This window comes from Salvelinus sp. IW2-2015, linkage group LG20 (genome assembly GCF_002910315.2).
Source record: "Salvelinus sp. IW2-2015 linkage group LG20, ASM291031v2, whole genome shotgun sequence".
Lineage (NCBI taxonomy): Eukaryota > Metazoa > Chordata > Actinopteri > Salmoniformes > Salmonidae > Salvelinus > Salvelinus sp. IW2-2015.
Window position 1 is genome coordinate 38,754,610 of NC_036860.1, and position 18,816 is coordinate 38,773,425.

Below are 18,816 nucleotides of genomic sequence, written 5' to 3' on the forward strand. Positions count from 1 at the left end.
GTTAATATTTCCTGATGTATTAAAGACAACAACAAAAAACGGTGTTATTATTTGTTCAAAATGTGTTAATCACTTGTTATTTCTGGTTTTATTATTTTCATTCTTTACCATTGAAAACTGATATTTATTTATCTTTTTATGCAATCAAAATATAATTATTTGCCCAGATGGATTGCTGCTGAATAAAATGTACATTTCAAATAGTTCACGATTTGATTATTGAAGACCAAGTCCCATAAACTGTGCATCAAGTATTCTTTCTCTGGACATTTAAAAAATTGCCATTTCAAATAGTTTGCACTGGCAGGACAAGTTTACAATCTCACTGGATTTTTGAAGACCATTCACTGTTCACAGAAAGTATATTTGATATCGACAAAGATTCTTATATTATCCATAATGTTTGAGCTGGTTGAATGGATATAACATGGCAATTTCCCTGACCCACCATTCACAGATGGTTGGGTGACCACAGTGAAAGGGGGCGGTCTCTGGTCTGTTGTCAACATTTTTGCAGCACTTCGCAGCAGAGAAGGTTAGGACCCCTGGTATAGAAGTGGCAAAACACATAYGACGTAACTGCATGTGGTAACTAGTGATGACCATTTTGAAACGTCGTCAGTGATTTTTAGCTGGGAACGTGGCGACTCCCAGTGAGCATTCTGGGGATGACAAAGAGGAGACTTGGCTGATGACTGTGCCACGTTTTGTGAGCATASAGAGGCAAGAGATAGCCAGACTACTAAATTGGGCTAAGGAACAGAATTTGGGTATTGTTGAAAGGCCATCTGTGCATGTTCTGCAAACAATAGGGCGGATGAAGGTGTGGCATGAGCGTGATGAACAGATAGATGTGGTTATAGACAGTGAGGAAAAAGAAAAACTGCAGAGGGAAGATGTGTGTTGAGGTAGATTTGGGCCAAGTACTACAAACCGCACTGTGCTGTCTCTGATGGCTTAGAAATATAACCTGATGAGATTGAGGATGAATTACCTGCGGTGGCAGATGTGGTGAAGACCGAGCCTCGACCAGATGGTCATGCAAAGGATGATTCTGGGCCAGTGGGAGTGACATTTGGCTGACCAATATGTAGTCTCAGGCTGGGTAGAAAAGAAATTGGACACTGTTAAATCGGTGAAGGTGGCTCGAAGTGGACTTGATTTTCTGTGTTTCTTCTGCCCAGAGGGAGCGGGTGCTTAACATCACATGCCTCGGGACAAGACCTGTGACTTGCTTTGCTCTCCAGAGCAGGGCGCCTTTGAGCGTTTGAAAGGAGTGATTACTTTGGTGGCGTTAAGTGTTTAAGTGGAGCAACTGAAATGGAAGATTCCCTGTGTCTGTGATGCTCGCTRTTTGTTGCGATGCAGACCTGGTGGCGTTCTTGGTGAAACTGAGAAGACACTGTCCTTTTGAGTTTTGAAGCAGAGTCTTTACCTGGCAAAGTCATGTTAGGATATGTCAGTTATCCCGTGAGAGTTTTTGTGCCAAACCCACAAAGGTGTTATAGATGCGAAGCTTATGGTTATGTTGCAGCAGTGTGTAGGAGGGAGATTCCCGAGATGTGAGAAGTGTGCAGGAGGGCATGGGACAAAGGAATGTGTAGTATTGGTGGAAAAAACTGTGTGTATCAATTGTGGGGGTGCCCATGTTGCTGGGAATCAGAAATGCCTGGTGCGGGAGAGATAGGTTGAGGTCAGAGTAGAACAGAAGGTGTCGTATGCTGAGGCAGTGAAGAGAGTAGAGGAGGATGGGTCAAAGGTGAGTAGTATCCTAGCTGTCTAGCGGTTAAGAGCGTTGGGCCAGTAACCAAAATGTTGCTGGTTCGAATCCCTGAACTGACTAGGTAAACAATCTGCCAATGTGCCCTTGAGCAAAGCACTTAACCCTAAATCAAATCAAATGTATTTATAAAGCCCTTTTTACATCAGCTGATGTCACAAAGTGCTAGACAGAAACCCAGCGTAAAACCCCAAACAGCAAGCAATGCAGATGTAGAAGCACGATGGCTAAGAAAAACTTCCTAGAAAGGCAGGGACCTAGGAAGAAACCTAGAGAGGACCCAGTCTCTGAGGGGTGGCCAGTCCTCTTCTGGCTGTGCCGGGTGGAGATTATAACAGTACATGGCCATGATGTTAAAGCGTCCATAGATGACCAGCAGGGTCAAATAATAATAATCACAGTGGTTGTAGAGGGTGCAACAGGTCAGCACCTAAATGTCAGTTGGCTTTTCATAGTCAAGCATTCAGAGTTCGAGACAGCAGGTGCGGTAGAGAGAGAGAGTCGAAATAGCAGGTCCGGGACAAGGTAGCACGTCTGGTGAACAGGTCAGGGTTCTATAGCCGTAGGCAGAACAGTTGAAACTGGAGSAGCAGCACAACCAGGTGGACTGGGGACATCAAGGAGTCATCAGGCCAGGTAGTCCTGAGGCATGGTCCTATGGCTCAGGTCCTCCAGGAGGAAGAGGGAGAGAGAGAGAATTAGAGGGAGCATACATAAATTCCCACAGGACACCGGATAAGACAGGATAATTACACCAGATATAACAGACTGACCCTAGCCCCCCGACACAATACTGCAGCATAGATACTGGAGGCTGAGACAGAAGGGGTCGGGAGACACTGTGGCCCCGTCCGACGATACCCCCGGACAGGGCCAACTAGGCGGGATATAACCCCACTCACTTTGCCAAAGCACAGCCCCCACACCACTAGAGGGATATCCGCAAACCACCAACTTACTACCCTGAGACAAGGCTGAGTATAGCCCACGAAGATCTCCCCCATGGCACGAACCCAAGGGAGCGCCAACCCTGATTGCTCTTGTAAGTTGTTCTGGATAAGATCGCTAAATTACTAAAATGTCAATGTAAAATGTAGTAGGCCTAGGCCAATACAGAGTGATACAAATATGTGCTTCAGTAAGGTTGGCTTCTTAGCATTTGTTGCCATGGTTATCAAATGTACCACAGAAATGGAACTTAAATCACAGAGAATAGATGTTGTGGTGGCAACTGCAAAGAAGTACTTGGGTCAAGGTGTTGAATTAAAAAGCCCCGTCCTCCCAGGCCATCGGATCAGTTATGGCCAAAGTAGTGAAATGAGGTGGTGTTTTCTTTTATAAAATAGTGGTATATATGTGTTGGGTTGGTTGGTGGTGCAATTCGTTTTTTTTGTATCAAATATGTTGGGGTGGTGGTGAAATTTGTGTTTTTTTTTATATCACAAAATGTAAAGCTGACAATGAACTGACAAGGTAAAAATCTGTCGTTCTGCCCCTGAACAAGGCAGTTAACCCACTGCTCCTAGGCCATCATTGTAAATAAGAATTTGTTCTTAACTGACTTGCCTAGTTAAATAAAGGTTAAATAAAAAAAATAGTTATGGACCACACACTCCCGCACAGTAGGTGGCGGCATGCACGAAAAATGTGCAAACACAATGATACCAAAGAAGGACGTTAGTAGGATAGCGAGCTAGCTAATGTCAACTTTATAAAGTTTAGCTACATAGCTTGCTAGTTCCCTAAGCTTTTATCTAAATAGCTATAGTTTTTGTTGATAAACTGTCTAGCCACGGTGTTGTTAAAGATAATGTCAAATTGCTGCTGACAACTTCGTGATAGTTGACCAACTTATTTGGCTATCAGCTTTACTCCAGCTATCTTTAGCTTCTAGCTAGGTCGCTTGCATTCTAACTGACAAGCTAGCTAGCAAAGCTACTCGCTAATTTAGCTGGCCAAAGATCTCTGCCCTGCACGTTACTCCTCAGGTCTGTCATCTTTCTAGCTAGATATATCTTGCATTTATTTTACTGTAGAAAGTGTGATAACAATAGGTCAATGATTAAAGTATGATGACGGAAAAAACGATGAATAACGTTAACCCTTGGTGTTTGAGTGCAACAAGTAGCTAGCTAGCACTACTTGCCAGCTCTTTTTCAGGCTTGGTAGCTGTGATTGCTAGCTAACTGGCCACCAATATGCTAACACTGGCTTACCATACCATATTGTGTTGCCATAGYTAGCTATTTAGCTTGTCATGAGCTATTCTCACAGCTATTTTAACTAACTACAACAATTGTCTTCAGCCATAGCTATCCAGTAGTGTTTCATACCTAGCCACCTAACTTTAGTCTGATTAATCAGGTTGTAACGTTAATACACAATTAATTGGTATGTACAGCCTGAAACTAACGCCTGCAAAATCGTGTAAATGTTGCTTACAAGCCAGAATGTTGAATGCAATTACATTTGAACTTACCGGTACTCTATCGGGACAAACTATCCATAGGAATGTATTGTTTACCCGACTTTTTAGAGAGTAGTTCGGTAACGTTATATGGTTATGTTAAGCACCGAGGTAAAATTAGTTTTATACTGGATGTTCAGTTTTTAATCTTGTCAATATGCCTAACTATTGAACCAAGCGTGCCATGACAACGCAAATKGTAGGCTATTATCTAAATCGGGAGGGTGGAGAACAATCAACACTTTTTGTGTGTGTGAATTTCAAAAACAAATATTCTGATTTATATCTACACAAAAATCTGCAATTCCCAAAAGTGTGGATTGTTCTCTGTACTCTACCCTGATTCAGAACCATTTTCATTGTCATGGCATTCTTAGTTCCATAGAGCAGTTGAAGACAAACTGCACAGACAACCGGTATAGTAAGTTTAAATGTAATTTAATTAAACATTCTGTCTTGTAAGGAAAATGTACATGATTTTCAGGCATTACTTCAAGGCTGTATATACCAATTCATTGTGTATACAGCCTAATTAATCAGACAACTAGCTACCTAGGTACGCAGTTCTCACATTAATTGAATTGAGTTGCCTGCCATCTGCAATGATTTGACAGGCCCCTAGCCAATTAAACTCAAAGATTTACGATGGAGTTGGGCGGCGACCATTGTGGGCGGACTGGATTTAAGCACCCAAAGAATAACACAGGATAGTTCCAGCTAATCCACACTGCATGAAAATGAACCTACTAACATTTGACTAATCCTGTTGCCTATTCAGCTAACTACATCCAAGTATAGTCTTACAGGGGTAGTATAGGCTTGTCAAAGATGCACTGTGACTTCAGAAGTTGTAACACATTTTGATCTTAAAACAGCAGCTGCCAGTGCTACCATGGCCTCTTCGGAGTTCCGGGGTGACGTTTCCCAGGTGCGTGGCGGCCGTGACCCCATCTTCTCTGAGGCCATCAACCAGAAGATGCGTGTCCCCGACCGGCTGAGAGTGGGGCCAGGCATGGGACAGAGATGGGAAGAGGAGAGGCAGGAGTGTGCTGACTGTCCCGCTTCTTACAGCATGCACATCCCAGACAGGCTGTCTCTCACAGGTGGGGACATGGTTGGTCTGGGGGTAGGCCTATTGATAAAGACAAAACAGGAGGCATTTATATGGCTTAAGTTCAAATCAAAATCTAATTTTATTTGTCACATGCGCCAAATACAGCAGGTGTAGACCTTAAAGTGAAATGCTTACTTACAAGCCCTTAACCAACAATGTAGTTTTAAGAAAAAGTGTTAAGTAAAAAATAGATATAAAAGTAACAAGTAATTAAAATAACAGTAGCGAGGCTATATACAGAAGGTACTGGTACAGAGTCAATGTGTGGGGGCACCGGTTGGTTGAGGTAATATGTACATGTAGTTAGTTAGTGACTATGCATAGATAATAAACAGAGTAGCAGAAGTGTAAGGGGGGGGGCTATGCAATGCAAATTGTCTGGGTAGCCATTTGATTAGCTGTTCAGGAGTCTTATGGCTTGTTAAGATGCCTTTTGGACCTAGACTTGGAGCTCCGGTACCGCTTGCCGTGCGGTAGCAGAGAGAGCCGTCTATGACTAGGGTGGCTGGAGTCTTTGACAATTTTTAGGGCCTTCCTCTGACACCGCCTGGTATTGGGGTCCTGGATGGCAGGAAGCTTGGCCCCAGTGATGTACTGGGCCGTACGCACTACCCTCTGTCTTGTGGTTGGAGGCTGAGCAGTTGCCATACCAGACATTGATGCAACCAGTCAGGATGCTCTCGATGGTGCAGCTGTATAACTTTGAGGCTCTGAGGACCCATGCCAAATCTTTTGTCTCCTGAGGGGGAATAGGATTTGTTGTGCACTCTTCACAACTGTCTTGGTGTGTTTGGACCATGATAGTTTGTTGGTGATGTGCACACCAAGGAACTTGAAGTAGAGTTGCGATAGAACGAAGACGGGTCAGAAGAAAAACTCCTTTAGACACTTAACAATGCTGGTCCAAAATGCTCTGTTTTCTTTTTTTCTTCAGGATTTGAGTCGGAGCAATAATTTACATTTACATTTTTTAAGTCATTTAGCAGACGCTCTTATCCAGAGCGACTTACAAATTGGAAAGTTCATACATATTCATCCTGGTCCCCCCGTGGGGAATGAACCCACAACCCTGGCGTTGCAAGCGCCAGGCTCTACCAACTGAGCCACACGGGACAATAATGGGATCTGTGTGTGAGTCCCTATCTTATCTCAATGTTCTTATATCTTTTTGACTTACTAATAGATGCCCCGGACATGAGCCCCCATCCACTGTTCACGTCATCCAAGCAAGGCGCAGCCCTCCCCCTGGGGCCTGCATGGGAGGCACAGCAGCACAGTGCCTGGAACAGAGAAAGAGACCCCTACATGAGGGAACCAGTGCAGGTATGTGAGTGTGGAGACTGGACCTTTTCTTTGGGAATGAGTTGTCTGACAATAATTGGATAAGTATAGTGTCATGCCATTGCTCTGAGTGTCATTCTTTAAAGTGTTCAGAGTCGTGCTTAGGGAGAGCATTTGAGGAGATGGAGTTAGCAAATGATTCAATATGCAGGTACCACCTGGATTGAAACATTCCCAGCAGCTTCCATCTGGCCCTACCCTCACCATTGAACTCAGGGATGGCCAACTTTGATGGGGGTGGGGGCCACCAAAAAGATCTGGACTCAACGTGGGGGGGGGGCGCAGTGGCTCGCGGTTCTGCATACCCATATCTATACCTAAACATTAAGTCATCCGGCACTAGCCATTTGGTGTGCCTAAGCAAAGTTTTAGTTAATTTCATGCAATTGTACACATTTTGCCATAGGGTGGAGAGAAATGTTTGCCTGAGAATGACTAACACAATCCAGGGGGGCCCCGGTTGGTATTTCGACCATGATTACTACAAGTTTAGTTGGCCTCAAGACTAACTTAATCTAAAACATTTTGCTGACATAAGAGAAAAACTGCTGATGCACAACCACATTTCTAAATTGCACCTTGTGTATTCTGTTCTTTTACCTGACGAAGTCCCCCTACCCCAAAATAGATTTTCAGGGATGCAAACTAGTCACCTTTTCGGGGAAATTCGCAGTTTTGAATCCAAAATAGGTGACCTACGTGATTCGTGTAGAATCGTGCAACTGGAATTTGGAAAGTTTGAGGTGAGGGAGAAAATGTGGTGGAACAAGTATCTTGCTACAGTAGCTGGATAGAATTCTCCGTTAGCTAGCCAGAGAAATGTTGAGCAACATTAGCCAACTTAACTGATCAAGTATGATTGAATTTATGGAGTGAAAATTAGCTGGCTAATAACAGACAGCTAACGTTAGCTACCTAACGTTACAACATCCGATGAGCTGACGTTAATAACTGAACCATTCGCTATAGTATTAACTGGTATGACTCCTTGTCGTTCCTCAAGTTATAACGTGTTAGTTGCTTACTGGACCCTGGCAATCTGTGTGAAATGTTAACAAACTGTTTTCAAATCAAATTCTATTAGTCACATGCGCCGAATACAACAGCAACCTTAGTGAAACGCTTACTTACGAGCCCCTAACCGACAAAGCAGTAAAAAAAAAAAGATAATAAGTAATTAAAGTAACAAGTAATTAAAGAGCAGCAGTAAAATAACAATAGCGAGACTATATACAGGGGGGTACCGGTACAGAGTCAATGTGTGGGGGCACCAGTTAGTTGAGGTAATATGTACATGTAGGTAGTTATTAAAGTGACTATGCATGGTTAACAGAGTAGGCAGGTCTTAGTGCCAGCCTCTGACTGTGGTGGTATGTAAACAGCTACGAAAAATACAGAAACTCTTAAGGCAGGTAGTGTGGTCTACAGTTTATCATGAGATACTCTACCTCAGGCTCGAGACTTCCTTAGATATCGTGCACCAGCTGTTATTGACAAAAATACATAGTCCGCTGCCACTTGTCTTACCAGACGCCGCTGTTCTATCCTGCCGGTGCAGCGTATAACCCTCCAGCTGTATGTTGATAGTGTCGTCATTCAGTCACATCCATGAAGCATAAGATATTACAGTTTTGAATGTCCCGATAGTAGTTTAATCTTCCGTGTAGGTCATCTATTTTATTGTCCAAAGATTGCACGTTTGCTAGCAGAATGGAAGGAAGTGGGGGTTTATTCAATCGCCTACGAATTCCCTCTACAGTATGTGGTTAATTTTCAGAATTAGAGAATTAGGTAAAACTGAGGCGTGGCTTGTTAAACAAGTGAATTCAGTGATCAAGTGTAGCTGGAGCTGAGCCTGGCTTAAGCTGGAAGCCACTATAGAGTTGAAAGGAACACCATACACCCTCCCTCTTTTTCAATACAGTGGATAAAAAGGGGTATGCCAGGTGTACTTTGCATGTTTCAGTGCAAAAAAAGTGTCACCTTTTTGGGCACTCACAAGTTTGCATCCCTGGATTTGGAAATTGATCCGCAGGCCTACCAAAGGGGGCCACCAGTTGCCCATCTCTTCCTTATCGAACTCATGTTACTCTTTCTCTCTTCTGTGACAGAGTCCACTGCGTAGGTCCTACAGTGACCAGGCTTTTGGCAGGAGCAACCCTGGCACCCCCACCTGCAAACAGACACCACACACCCCTATCTCGTAAGTACAAGACACATTGGATTAAACACTTCTTAACTCCTTTTAAATGTCACCATAGAGATCCATCTTTTTCCTTGGACCAGACTGAATGGCTTACTACATTTGTCATTTAGTAGAAGCTCTTGTCCAGACTGACAGGAGCATTTAGGGTTACGTGCCTTGCTCAAGGGCACATCGACAGATTTTTCACCTCGTTGGCTCGGGGATTCGAACCAGCGGCCCTCCGGTTACTGGCTCAAAGCTCCTAACACTACATTCTACTGACTGCGCTGCCTCAGGCCCCATGCAGCGTTGTCCTCCCATTCTTCACCTGTGTTTCCAGCAGAGGGAGACACATTGGTTTCTCTGATCTCTAGCCTCTCCTTACATGTAGGTTATACTCGAGGCAACATGAAGTTGTGGCGTTGCCACTATGCTTGGTAAGTGTTGTTCCCTTCTGTCTGTCCTGTCTTTTGTGGTGACCCAACCCACCCCTCACTCGTGCCTGTTGTAGTTGCGGCGGTGCAGGATGCCCCCCTCAGCGCTCCTCTACTGCAGCTGCTGCAGACACCCTGCCCATGCCCCTGGGGCTCCGTGCCACCCTACCCAGCCTCCTGTCCCCACAGACCATGCTGCAGGCTGCCAAGGAACTGGGCCAGCAGGCCTCACAGTGCCTTCTGCAGACTGTCACTCAGAAATACAGGTTAGGGGATAGCGGCTAATCCTACCTTCTCCGACCTGAGTGACCCCTGCCTACCCAAACCGAAATCTTAACAAATGGCACCTAACCTCCTTCCATTTCTTGCTTGCTTGGGCTTGCATTTATGTTCTTACAGTACTAGTTCTCACTTTCTTTGCAAAGCTTTTGCTTCGATAAAGGATTCATTCTTGACTACAGGATCACTTCCTTTACTCACAACTTAGGTTGAAATCATACTATTTTTATTTGACCTTTATTTAACTACGCAAGTCAATTAAGAACAAATTATTATTTACAATGACGGCCTAGTGGGTTACCTRCCTTGTTCAGGGGCAGAATGACAGATGTTTACCTTGTCAGCTTTGGGATTCGATCTAGCAACCTTTCAGTTACTGGCCCACGCTCTAACCACTAGGCTACCCGCCGCCCCAAGTATACCATGAAATGCTTGCTTATGAGCCCTTCCCAACGATGCAGAGTAAAAAATAACAAAATAAGGTATTTGAGGTAGATATGTACATAAAGACAGGGTAAAGTGACTAGGAATCATGATAGACAATAATAAGAGTAAAATGGTGTATGTATATACAGTACCAGTCAAAAGTTGACACCTACAAGGGTTTTAATTTATTTTCTACATTGTAGACTAATAGTAAAGACATCAAAACTATGAAATAACACATGGAATCATGTAGTAACCAAAAGTGTAACATATATTTTAATTTGTTTAACATTCCATATGTGCTATTWCATAGTTTGTCTTCACTATTATTCTACAATGTAGAAATAAAGAAACCCTGGAATGAGTAGGTGTCAACTTTTGACTGGTACTGTATATAGTGTATACACTGAGTGTACAAAACATTAAGAACATCATCCTAATATTGAGTTGCACCCCCCTCCCCTTTTGCCCTCAGAACAGCCTCAATTCGTCAGGATATGGACTCTACAAGGTGTCAAGCGTTTCACAGGGATACTGGCCCATGTTGACTCCAATGCTTCCCACAGTTGTGTCAAGTTGGCTGAATGTCCTTTGGGTGGTGGACCATTCTTGATACACACAGGAAACTGTTGAGTGTGAAAAACCCAGCAGCGTTGCAGTTCTTCACACAAACCGGTGCGCCTGGCACCTACTACCATACCCCGTTCAAAGGGTATTTTTGTCTTGCCCATTCACCCTCTGAATGGCACACATACACAATCCATCTCAAGGCTTAACAATCCTTCTTTAACCTGTCTCCTCCCCTTCATCTGCACTGATTGAAGTGGATTTAACAAGTGACATCAATATGGGATCATAGCTTTCACCTGGTCAATCTGTGTCATGGAAAGAGTCTGACTAGGGTGGCTGGAGTCTGACAATTTTTCGGACCTTCTTACACTGCCTGATAGAGGTCCTGGAAGGCAGGGAGCTCTGCCCCAGTGATGTACAGGGCCGTCCGCACCACCCTCTGTAGCGCTTTGTGGTCGAGGGCGGTGCATTTGCCATAGCAAGCGGTGATGCAGCCAGTCAAGGTGCTCTYGAGGGTCCAGCTGTAGCACTTGTTGAGAATCCAAGGGCCCATGCCTATTCTTATCAGCCACCTGAGGGTGAAGAGACGCTGTTGTGCCCACTTCATTAATATGCGGGTGTGTGTGGACCATGTTAAGTCCTTAGTGATGAACTGTCCCGTCCCTCTGCACTCTAAACTCTGCTTGCTGCTTCTCCCTGCTTTGCTCTTGCTTCGGGTAGAAGTTGCCAGTAGGCACACATCTTGGATCAGCCCATTGTACCCTAATCCTAACCTTAGCCTTTACAGGCAACAATGGAAAACTGATCTTAGATCAGTATCCATGTGACAACTTCATCTTGCTTTGTGCTGTCTTTTGTTGCACACTTCTGGTTGTTTTTCCTCATGCTGGATCCTTCCCTGTTGTTCTTCGATCTGCCTTGCGTTAAAAGCCCCTTTGCAGACTGTGGTCTCTCTCCCTGGTTTAAAGGTTCAGCTATCCTGAACACCCAACTACCGCTGTGGTTGAGGAGCCCCCTGTGTATGTCGAACCAGCCAGGAAAAGGTGACAAGTTCTGGCAAACCATTAAAATGTCCTATTATTGTTTTGTGGTACCAAAAACACATTTCTGAAGCCTAAAGCATTGAAGTGTGGGTGTGTGTGCACATGCACCATTTACCTTTATCCCTATTTGTGTGGTTGGCAGTGCCATGCGGGACTCTTGGATGAGCCCAGATGAGGGAAGTGCAGCTGTGGAGTTCATCGTACTTAGGAGACAGGTAAGCAGGGTAATTACCCCTATCGCGGGTGAAAAGAGACAATAATGAGCTACTTTCACATTCCATTGAACGTCTGAATGACACTGTCTGATTGACACCTGCATCTGAACTAGTCTACCTTATAGGATAATGCGAAATCAATATAATGTAAAGTTAAGGGGAAGCTATAGAAACAGCTGTGATATAGGCCTAGGCTATATGAAGATGAAATTGACAACCATTTGAAAATAGAACACATGGACTCAACCTGTCCATAGCCTGTCCATAGGTGATTATGTTGACACTGGGCTTAAATTTTTATTTAAGAATTTATCTAAGAGTAGCTTATACTCTGGCGGATATTTCACTGTCTTTTTGTCTTTCACGCATCTCGACAGGCAACTTAACTATCTCTTCCCCCTCTCTCTTAAACGAGTAGCATATAAACTCAGCAAAAAAAGAAACGTCCCTTTTTCAGGACCTTGTCTTTTAAAAGATAATTAGTAAAAATCCAAATAACTTCACAGATCTTCATTGTAAAGGGTTTAAACACTGTTTCCCATGCTTGATCAATGAACTATAAACAATTATTGAACATGCACCTGTGGAACAGTCGTTAAGACACTAACAGCTTACAGACAGTAGGCAATTAAGGTCACAGTTATGAAGACTTAGGACACTAAAGACACCTTTCTACTGACTCTGAAAAACACCAAATGAAAGATGCCCAGGGTCCCTTGCTCATCTGCATGAACGTGCCTTAGGCATGCTGCAAGGAGGCATGAGGACTGCAGATGTGGCCAGGGCAATAAATTGAAATGTCCGTACTGTGAGACGCCTAAGACCGTGCTACAGGGAGACAGGAAGGACAGCTCATCGTCCTCGCAGTGGCAGACCACGTGTAACAACACCTGCACAGAATCGGTACATCCGAACATCACACCTGCGGGACAGGTACAGGATGGCGGCAACAACTGCCCGAGTTACACCAGGAACGCACAATCCCTCCATCAGTGCTCAGACTGTCCGCAATAGGCTGGACTGAGGGTTGTAGGCCTGTTGTAAGGCAGGTCCTCACCAGATATCACCAGCAACAACATCGCCTATGGGCACAAACCCACCGTCGCTGGACCAGACAGGACTGTCAAAAAGTGCTCTTCATTGACGAGTTGCGGTTTTGTCTCACCGGGGGTGATGGTCGGATTCATATTTATCGAAGGAATGAGCGTTACACCGAGGCCTGTACTCTGGAGCAGGACCGATTTGGAGGTGGAGGGTCCGTCATGGTCTAGGGCGGTGTGTGACAGCATCATTGGACTGAGCTTGTTGTCATTGCAGGCAATCTCAATGCTGTGCATTACAGGGAAGACATCCTCCTCCCTCATGTGGTACCCTTCCTGCAGGCTCATCCTGACATGACCCTCCAGCATGACAATACCACCAGCCATACTGCTCGTTCTGTGCGTGATTTCCTGCAAGACAGGAATGTCAGTGTTCTGCCAGGGCTAGCGAAGAACCCGGATCTCAATCCCATTGAGCACGTCTGGGACCTGTTGGATCGGAGGGTGAGGGCTAGGGCCATTCCCCCCAGAAATGTCCAGGAACTTGCTGGTGCCTTGGTGGAAGAGTGGGGTAACATCTCACAGCAAGAACTGGCAAATCTGGTGCAGTCCATGAGGAGGAGATGCACTACAGTACTTAATGCAGCTGGTGGCCACACAAGATACTGACTGTTACTTTTGATTTTGACTCCCCCTTTGTTCAGGGACACATTACACCATGTCTGTGGAATTTGTCTCAGTTGTTGAATCTTGTTATGTTCATGCAGGTATTTACACATGTTAAGTTTGCTGAAAATAAATGCAGTTAACAGTGAGAGGACGTTTGTTTTTTATATATCTACATCAGTCAAGTTTGGACACCTACTCATTTTTACTATTTTCTACATTGTAGAATAATAGTGAAAACATCAATTCTATGGAATCATGTATAACCAAAAAAAGTTAAACAAATCAAAATATATTCAGCCTCAGAAATTGCAGCACAAATAAATGCTTCAGAGTTCAAGTAGCAGACACATCTCAACATCAACTGTTCAGAGGAGACTGCGTGAATCAGGCCTTCATGGTCAAATTGCTGCAAAGAAACCACTACTAAAGGACTTGCTTGGGCCAAGAACACGAGCAGTGGAAATCTGTCCTTTTGGTCTGATGAGTACAAATGTGACATTTTTGGTTCTAACCGCCGTGTCTTTGTGAGACGCAGAGTAGGTGAACGGATGATCTCGTGTGGTTCCCACCGTGAAGCATGGAGGAGGAGGTGTGATGGTGCTTTGCTGGTGACACTGACTTATTTAGAATTCAAGGCACACTTAACCAGCATGGCTACCGCAGCATTCTGCAGCGATACGCCATCCCATCTGGTTTGCACTTAGTGGGACTATCATTTGTTTTTCAACAGCTGTTTGACCAAGAGTGAGTGATGGACTACTGCATCAGATGACCTGGCCTCCAGTCACCCGACCTCAACCCAATTGAGATGGTTTGGGATGAGTAGGACCGCAGAGTGAAGGAAAAGCATGTGCTCAGCATATGTGGGAACTCCTTCAAGGCTGTTGGAAAAGCATTCCAGGTGAAGCTGGTTGAGAGAATGCCAAGTGTGCAAAGCTGTCATCAAGGCAAAGGGTGGCTATTTCAAGAATCTCAAATATAAAACGTTATTGCATAGTTTGTCTTCACTATTATTCTACAATGTAGAAAATAGTGAAAATAAAGAAAAACCTTGCATGAGTCCAAACTTTTGACTGGTACTGTTTGAGTTACAGTTCATATAAGGAAATGAGTCAATTGAAATAAAATCATTAGTCCCTGATCTATGGCTTTCACATGACTGGGAATACAGTTATGCATCTGTTGGTCAAAGATACCTTAAAAAAAAGGTAGTGGGGAGAATCAGAAAACCAGTCAGTATCTGGTGTGACCATTTGCCTCATGCAGCATGACACATCTCCTTTGCATAGAGTTGATCATACTGTTGATTGTGGAATGTTGTCCCAGTCCTCTTCAATGGCTGTGCGAAGTTGCTGGATTTTGGCGGGAACTGGAACATGCGATTGTACACATCGATCCAGAGCATCCCAAACATGCTCAATGGGTGACATGTCTGAGTATACAGGCCATGGAAGAACTGGGACATTTTAAGCTTCCTAGAAGTGTGTGCAGATCCTTGCGACATGGGGCCGTGCATTATCATGCTGAAACATGAGGTGATAGCGGGAGATTTAACGGCACGACAATGAGCCTCAGGATCTCGTCACGGTATCTATGTGCATTGAAATTGCCATCGATAAAATGCAATTGTAAATTGACCGTAACTTGTGCCTGCCCATACCATAACCGCACTGCCGACATGGGTCCATCTGTTCATAATGTAGACGTCAGCAGACCGCTTGTCCGCAAGACGCCATACATGTGGCCTGCGGTTGTGAGGCTGGTAGGACATACTTGCAAATTCTCTAAAATAACGGAGGCGGCTTATGATTGAGAAATGGCCATTTTAATTATCTGGCAAAAGCTCTGGTGGACATTCCTGCAGTCAGCATGCCAATTGCACACTCCCTCAACTTGAGCCATCTGTGGCATTGTGTTCTTTGACAAAACTGAGCATTTTCGTGGCCTTTTGTTCCCAGCACAAGGTGCACCTGTGTAATGATCATGCCGTTTAATCAGTTTATTGATATGCCACACCTGTCAGGTGGATGGATTATCTTGGCAAATGAGAAATGCTCACTAACAGGGATGTACACATTTGCACAAATTCTGAGATTAAGCTTTTTATGAGTATGGAACATTTCTGGGATCTTTTTCAGCTCATGAAACATGGGACCAACACTTCACATGTTGTGTTTACATTTCTGTTCAGTGTAGTTTGAAACTTTTGAGCAATTTAAAAAAGCATCAATCAATCCTCTTGCTTGCTGAATTTCAATAAAATAGGTCAGTGTTGGCAATGAACTGGCGAGGAAGTTTGAATGGCGAAAATGACATGTAGCTCTGGTGTAATGTAATCACAAAGGCTAAATTAATACATTGCTGCACTGATGCATTGTAAAAAAAATAAGACGGGCAGAAATGTATTTATTCATTCACACAACAAACTCAGACCTGTCAGTGGCAGGCTACCCTGTATTTTGTCTTATAAAAAATATTCTGGCAATGTATCCAGTCAAAATGTAGTAGGCTAGAAATTACATTAAATGTTTAGGCCTATATTACTTCATGACAGTATCTTATGGTGCTGGTAAGACGTTAGAGGACTTGGTGAGTGACATCAGCATCTTTAGGCTTAATTTAGGCCTGAATCTCTCGCGACAAGCCTGTTTACTGTTCGTGCGGCCTTATGCTTTTGTTCCATCAATGCCATTATGACAGTGTAGCCTGTGTTCAACCAGTAGATGGAGCCATAACTTCAATATTTTCTTCTGTCCATTGAGTTACTAATGTTATGGATACTTGTATGTTGCATTTCTGTAAGATGTCCTTTCTACTGAGGCCATCTTTACACTACGACAAATGTTGTGTATAAACAAAAATAAATCAGTCACTTACAGTATAACAGATCAGCGCCTTTCTCGTGTCCAGGTGGTGAAGATGAGTCGTCGTCTGGTGGGTCTGGAGAAGCAGAACGCTGAACGCAGACAGACTGAGCTGGTGCTCTTCTCCCTGCTCCTTTCTGCCTGCCTGCTCAACGGATGGCTCTGGATACGCAGATAACAGACACACGTCACTCAAACAGCCCGCTCATCTGCTCCAACCAGCTACTTTGCTCAACTCTGCATTACACATCCACTCAGCTGGGTAGTTTGTCAGTGCACTTATTCTTACACACATGTTGGTGTTAGATGTTGAGCAAGTATAAATCGCAATGGCCCATCTCCTTTCTTTCAATGCCAGGGCCCAGATTCACTAAACACTTCTTACGAAAAATACGTTCACAAGATATTTTAAGTGCAATTCCTCTATCTTCTTACAAATCTTCATTTCTTGGCAACTTCTCACAATGGCAATCATGTTAGCATATTTCTTACTGCGATTACTGTTCTAAAACATGTTATTGGGTTTAAAATGATCAATACTGAAACTTTCAGGTGAAGTTTGTGTGAATTAAACTGCTTTCATGAGCTTTTTCTCGCACTGCCAAGAGTTTAGCTAACTTGGAATTAAGAACGAAATTTCTTAAGGAGAAATAGAGCAAGAAAATGTCCAATAACCTTTTGAGGAATAATAACTTTCTTCAAGTCTATAGTTAAGGTCTAGTGAATCTGGGCCCAGGAGAGGAAGCTATTTCGGTWACTGTTAAGGTAGGGCCTTAGGATGATAAAATGAAGGTGTTGAGCATTAGTGGTGTGCATAGGTCACATATGGACTAAGTTGATTGTCAAGGTGGATGCTGGCAAATTTCAACATTATCAGGGATTGATCCATGTCATGTTTGCCTAAAGGATTGGCCATCTCTGACTTGAACAGCTAGTGCTTACCACGGTTGGAGGTGGTGATAGGGAATGATAGTGTTACTGCGGAGGCTTCTATATTGTTGTCGTTGAGATGGATAATGAGATTTACGTCATTGGTCTGTCAAAACACAGCTTGTGTAAACTTAACATTTCAATCTAGTTGGTAACCACTGGTGGTGGAATGCCATGAGTCAGTTGGTAACTGGTCCAAAGTATCTAGTATGGTATGATTTACTTGGAACTCTTCAGACTTAGAGAAGCCTAAATTGTAATCTGTTTCAGACAGTACATGGGTAATAAGGTCCTTCTGTAAGGCCTCTATTTAATTGAGACATGTCTGTGTTTGAATGCCTGCAACATGAAGTGCTTTGAAGTTGGCTGCCTCAGTGGCTTTGATCTTTTCCAGACCAGTTTATACTATGAAATGATATGTTTCTCAGAAGTCGAATGTAAATTGAACACTAATTTAATACATGGGGTTTCTTTTTCCATTTTTGAATTTGTACTGGGTGTACAATAAATGAAATGTTGAGTGAGGTTTGTTTTGTCCGTTGGGTCTTTCACCTTCTTGAACCTTGTCTGGGGCCGTATTACCTCGATTCTGTTGCAAACGGAACAGAAGTGTTTTTTTCCATTGGAAAACCTCCGTTTGGAGTAAACATGCGTACCCTAACAGCAATGGTTTGACATTTGAGTCATTATTTCTAACATCGATAGTGCCTATACTTTCTAGCGCCGTTTTTAACTTTAACACAGTAGGGATAATAAGGGAGTAGTTTGACACACGAGCAACTGCTCACACCGCTGAAACATCTGGGTGGTATTCATTATGCAGATTCTGATGCATGGAATTTGTCAGGTGTGGTTTCATTGCATTCAATGGCAACAAGCTGCTTGTGGATTTGACAGCTCTAATGCGTTCCACCAAGACACTATTTCAATCTGATTGAATCTAGCCCTTAGATATCGAAGAAGTCAACTAGTCTAGTTCCACTGCATGTTTTCATTGTTCCTCTAATCATGGACTGATTTAGAACTAGGACAACAGGTGGGTACAATTATCAGGTARAACAGAAAACTAGCAGGGCGGTGGGAAGCTCTTCATGGAGGGTGTGACGTAAGCAAATACATTGAAAAGTCACCTTGTCCTAGAGACGTTTCCAGGGTTATCGAAACGTCACACCAGGGTAAGCCTACAGGGAACACAGCCCTTAAGTGTTTCTAACATCCCCTATGGGGAAAAATGAATGGAACCGTTTGACTGCTAGGTTTTGTAACTCATACTGTGGTACTCTATACCMAAAAAATAAGTGTACATTATAAAAGAGCAAAATGCACAGAACAAAGTCGCATTGTATATTTATTTAACCAAAAAAATAATAATACTAAACCAAGTAAACTCACTATCTGAAACATTTGGAAAGTCGTCAGGAGTGCATGAAATATATATATTTTTGTAAAAACCAGATGG

The 18,816-nt window shown here is 43.5% G+C and overlaps 1 protein-coding gene across 3 annotated transcripts; it reads left to right on the forward strand.

Annotated features, from left to right (window-relative positions):
* The first annotated feature begins 3,425 nt into the window (after positions 1 to 3,425).
* LOC111981029 (mitochondrial fission factor homolog B) lies at positions 3,426 to 17,882 on the forward strand. 3 transcript variants are annotated; one of them, XM_024012143.2, is made up of 8 exons: positions 3,426 to 3,768; positions 5,123 to 5,350; positions 6,545 to 6,684; positions 8,814 to 8,905; positions 9,399 to 9,587; positions 11,565 to 11,639; positions 11,782 to 11,854; positions 16,474 to 17,882. In XM_024012143.2, exons 2-8 carry the CDS (start codon positions 5,140 to 5,142, stop codon positions 16,603 to 16,605), a joined length of 912 nt encoding a protein of 303 aa, XP_023867911.1. In that variant the 5' UTR covers positions 3,426 to 3,768; positions 5,123 to 5,139; the 3' UTR covers positions 16,606 to 17,882. The 3 variants fall into 3 exon arrangements, with proteins under 3 accessions (XP_023867911.1, XP_023867910.1, XP_070305480.1); XM_024012142.2 differs by having other exon boundaries at positions 5,126 to 5,350; XM_070449379.1 differs by lacking the exon at positions 9,399 to 9,587 and having other exon boundaries at positions 3,427 to 3,768; positions 5,126 to 5,350.
* The last annotated feature ends 934 nt before the right edge of the window (positions 17,883 to 18,816 follow it).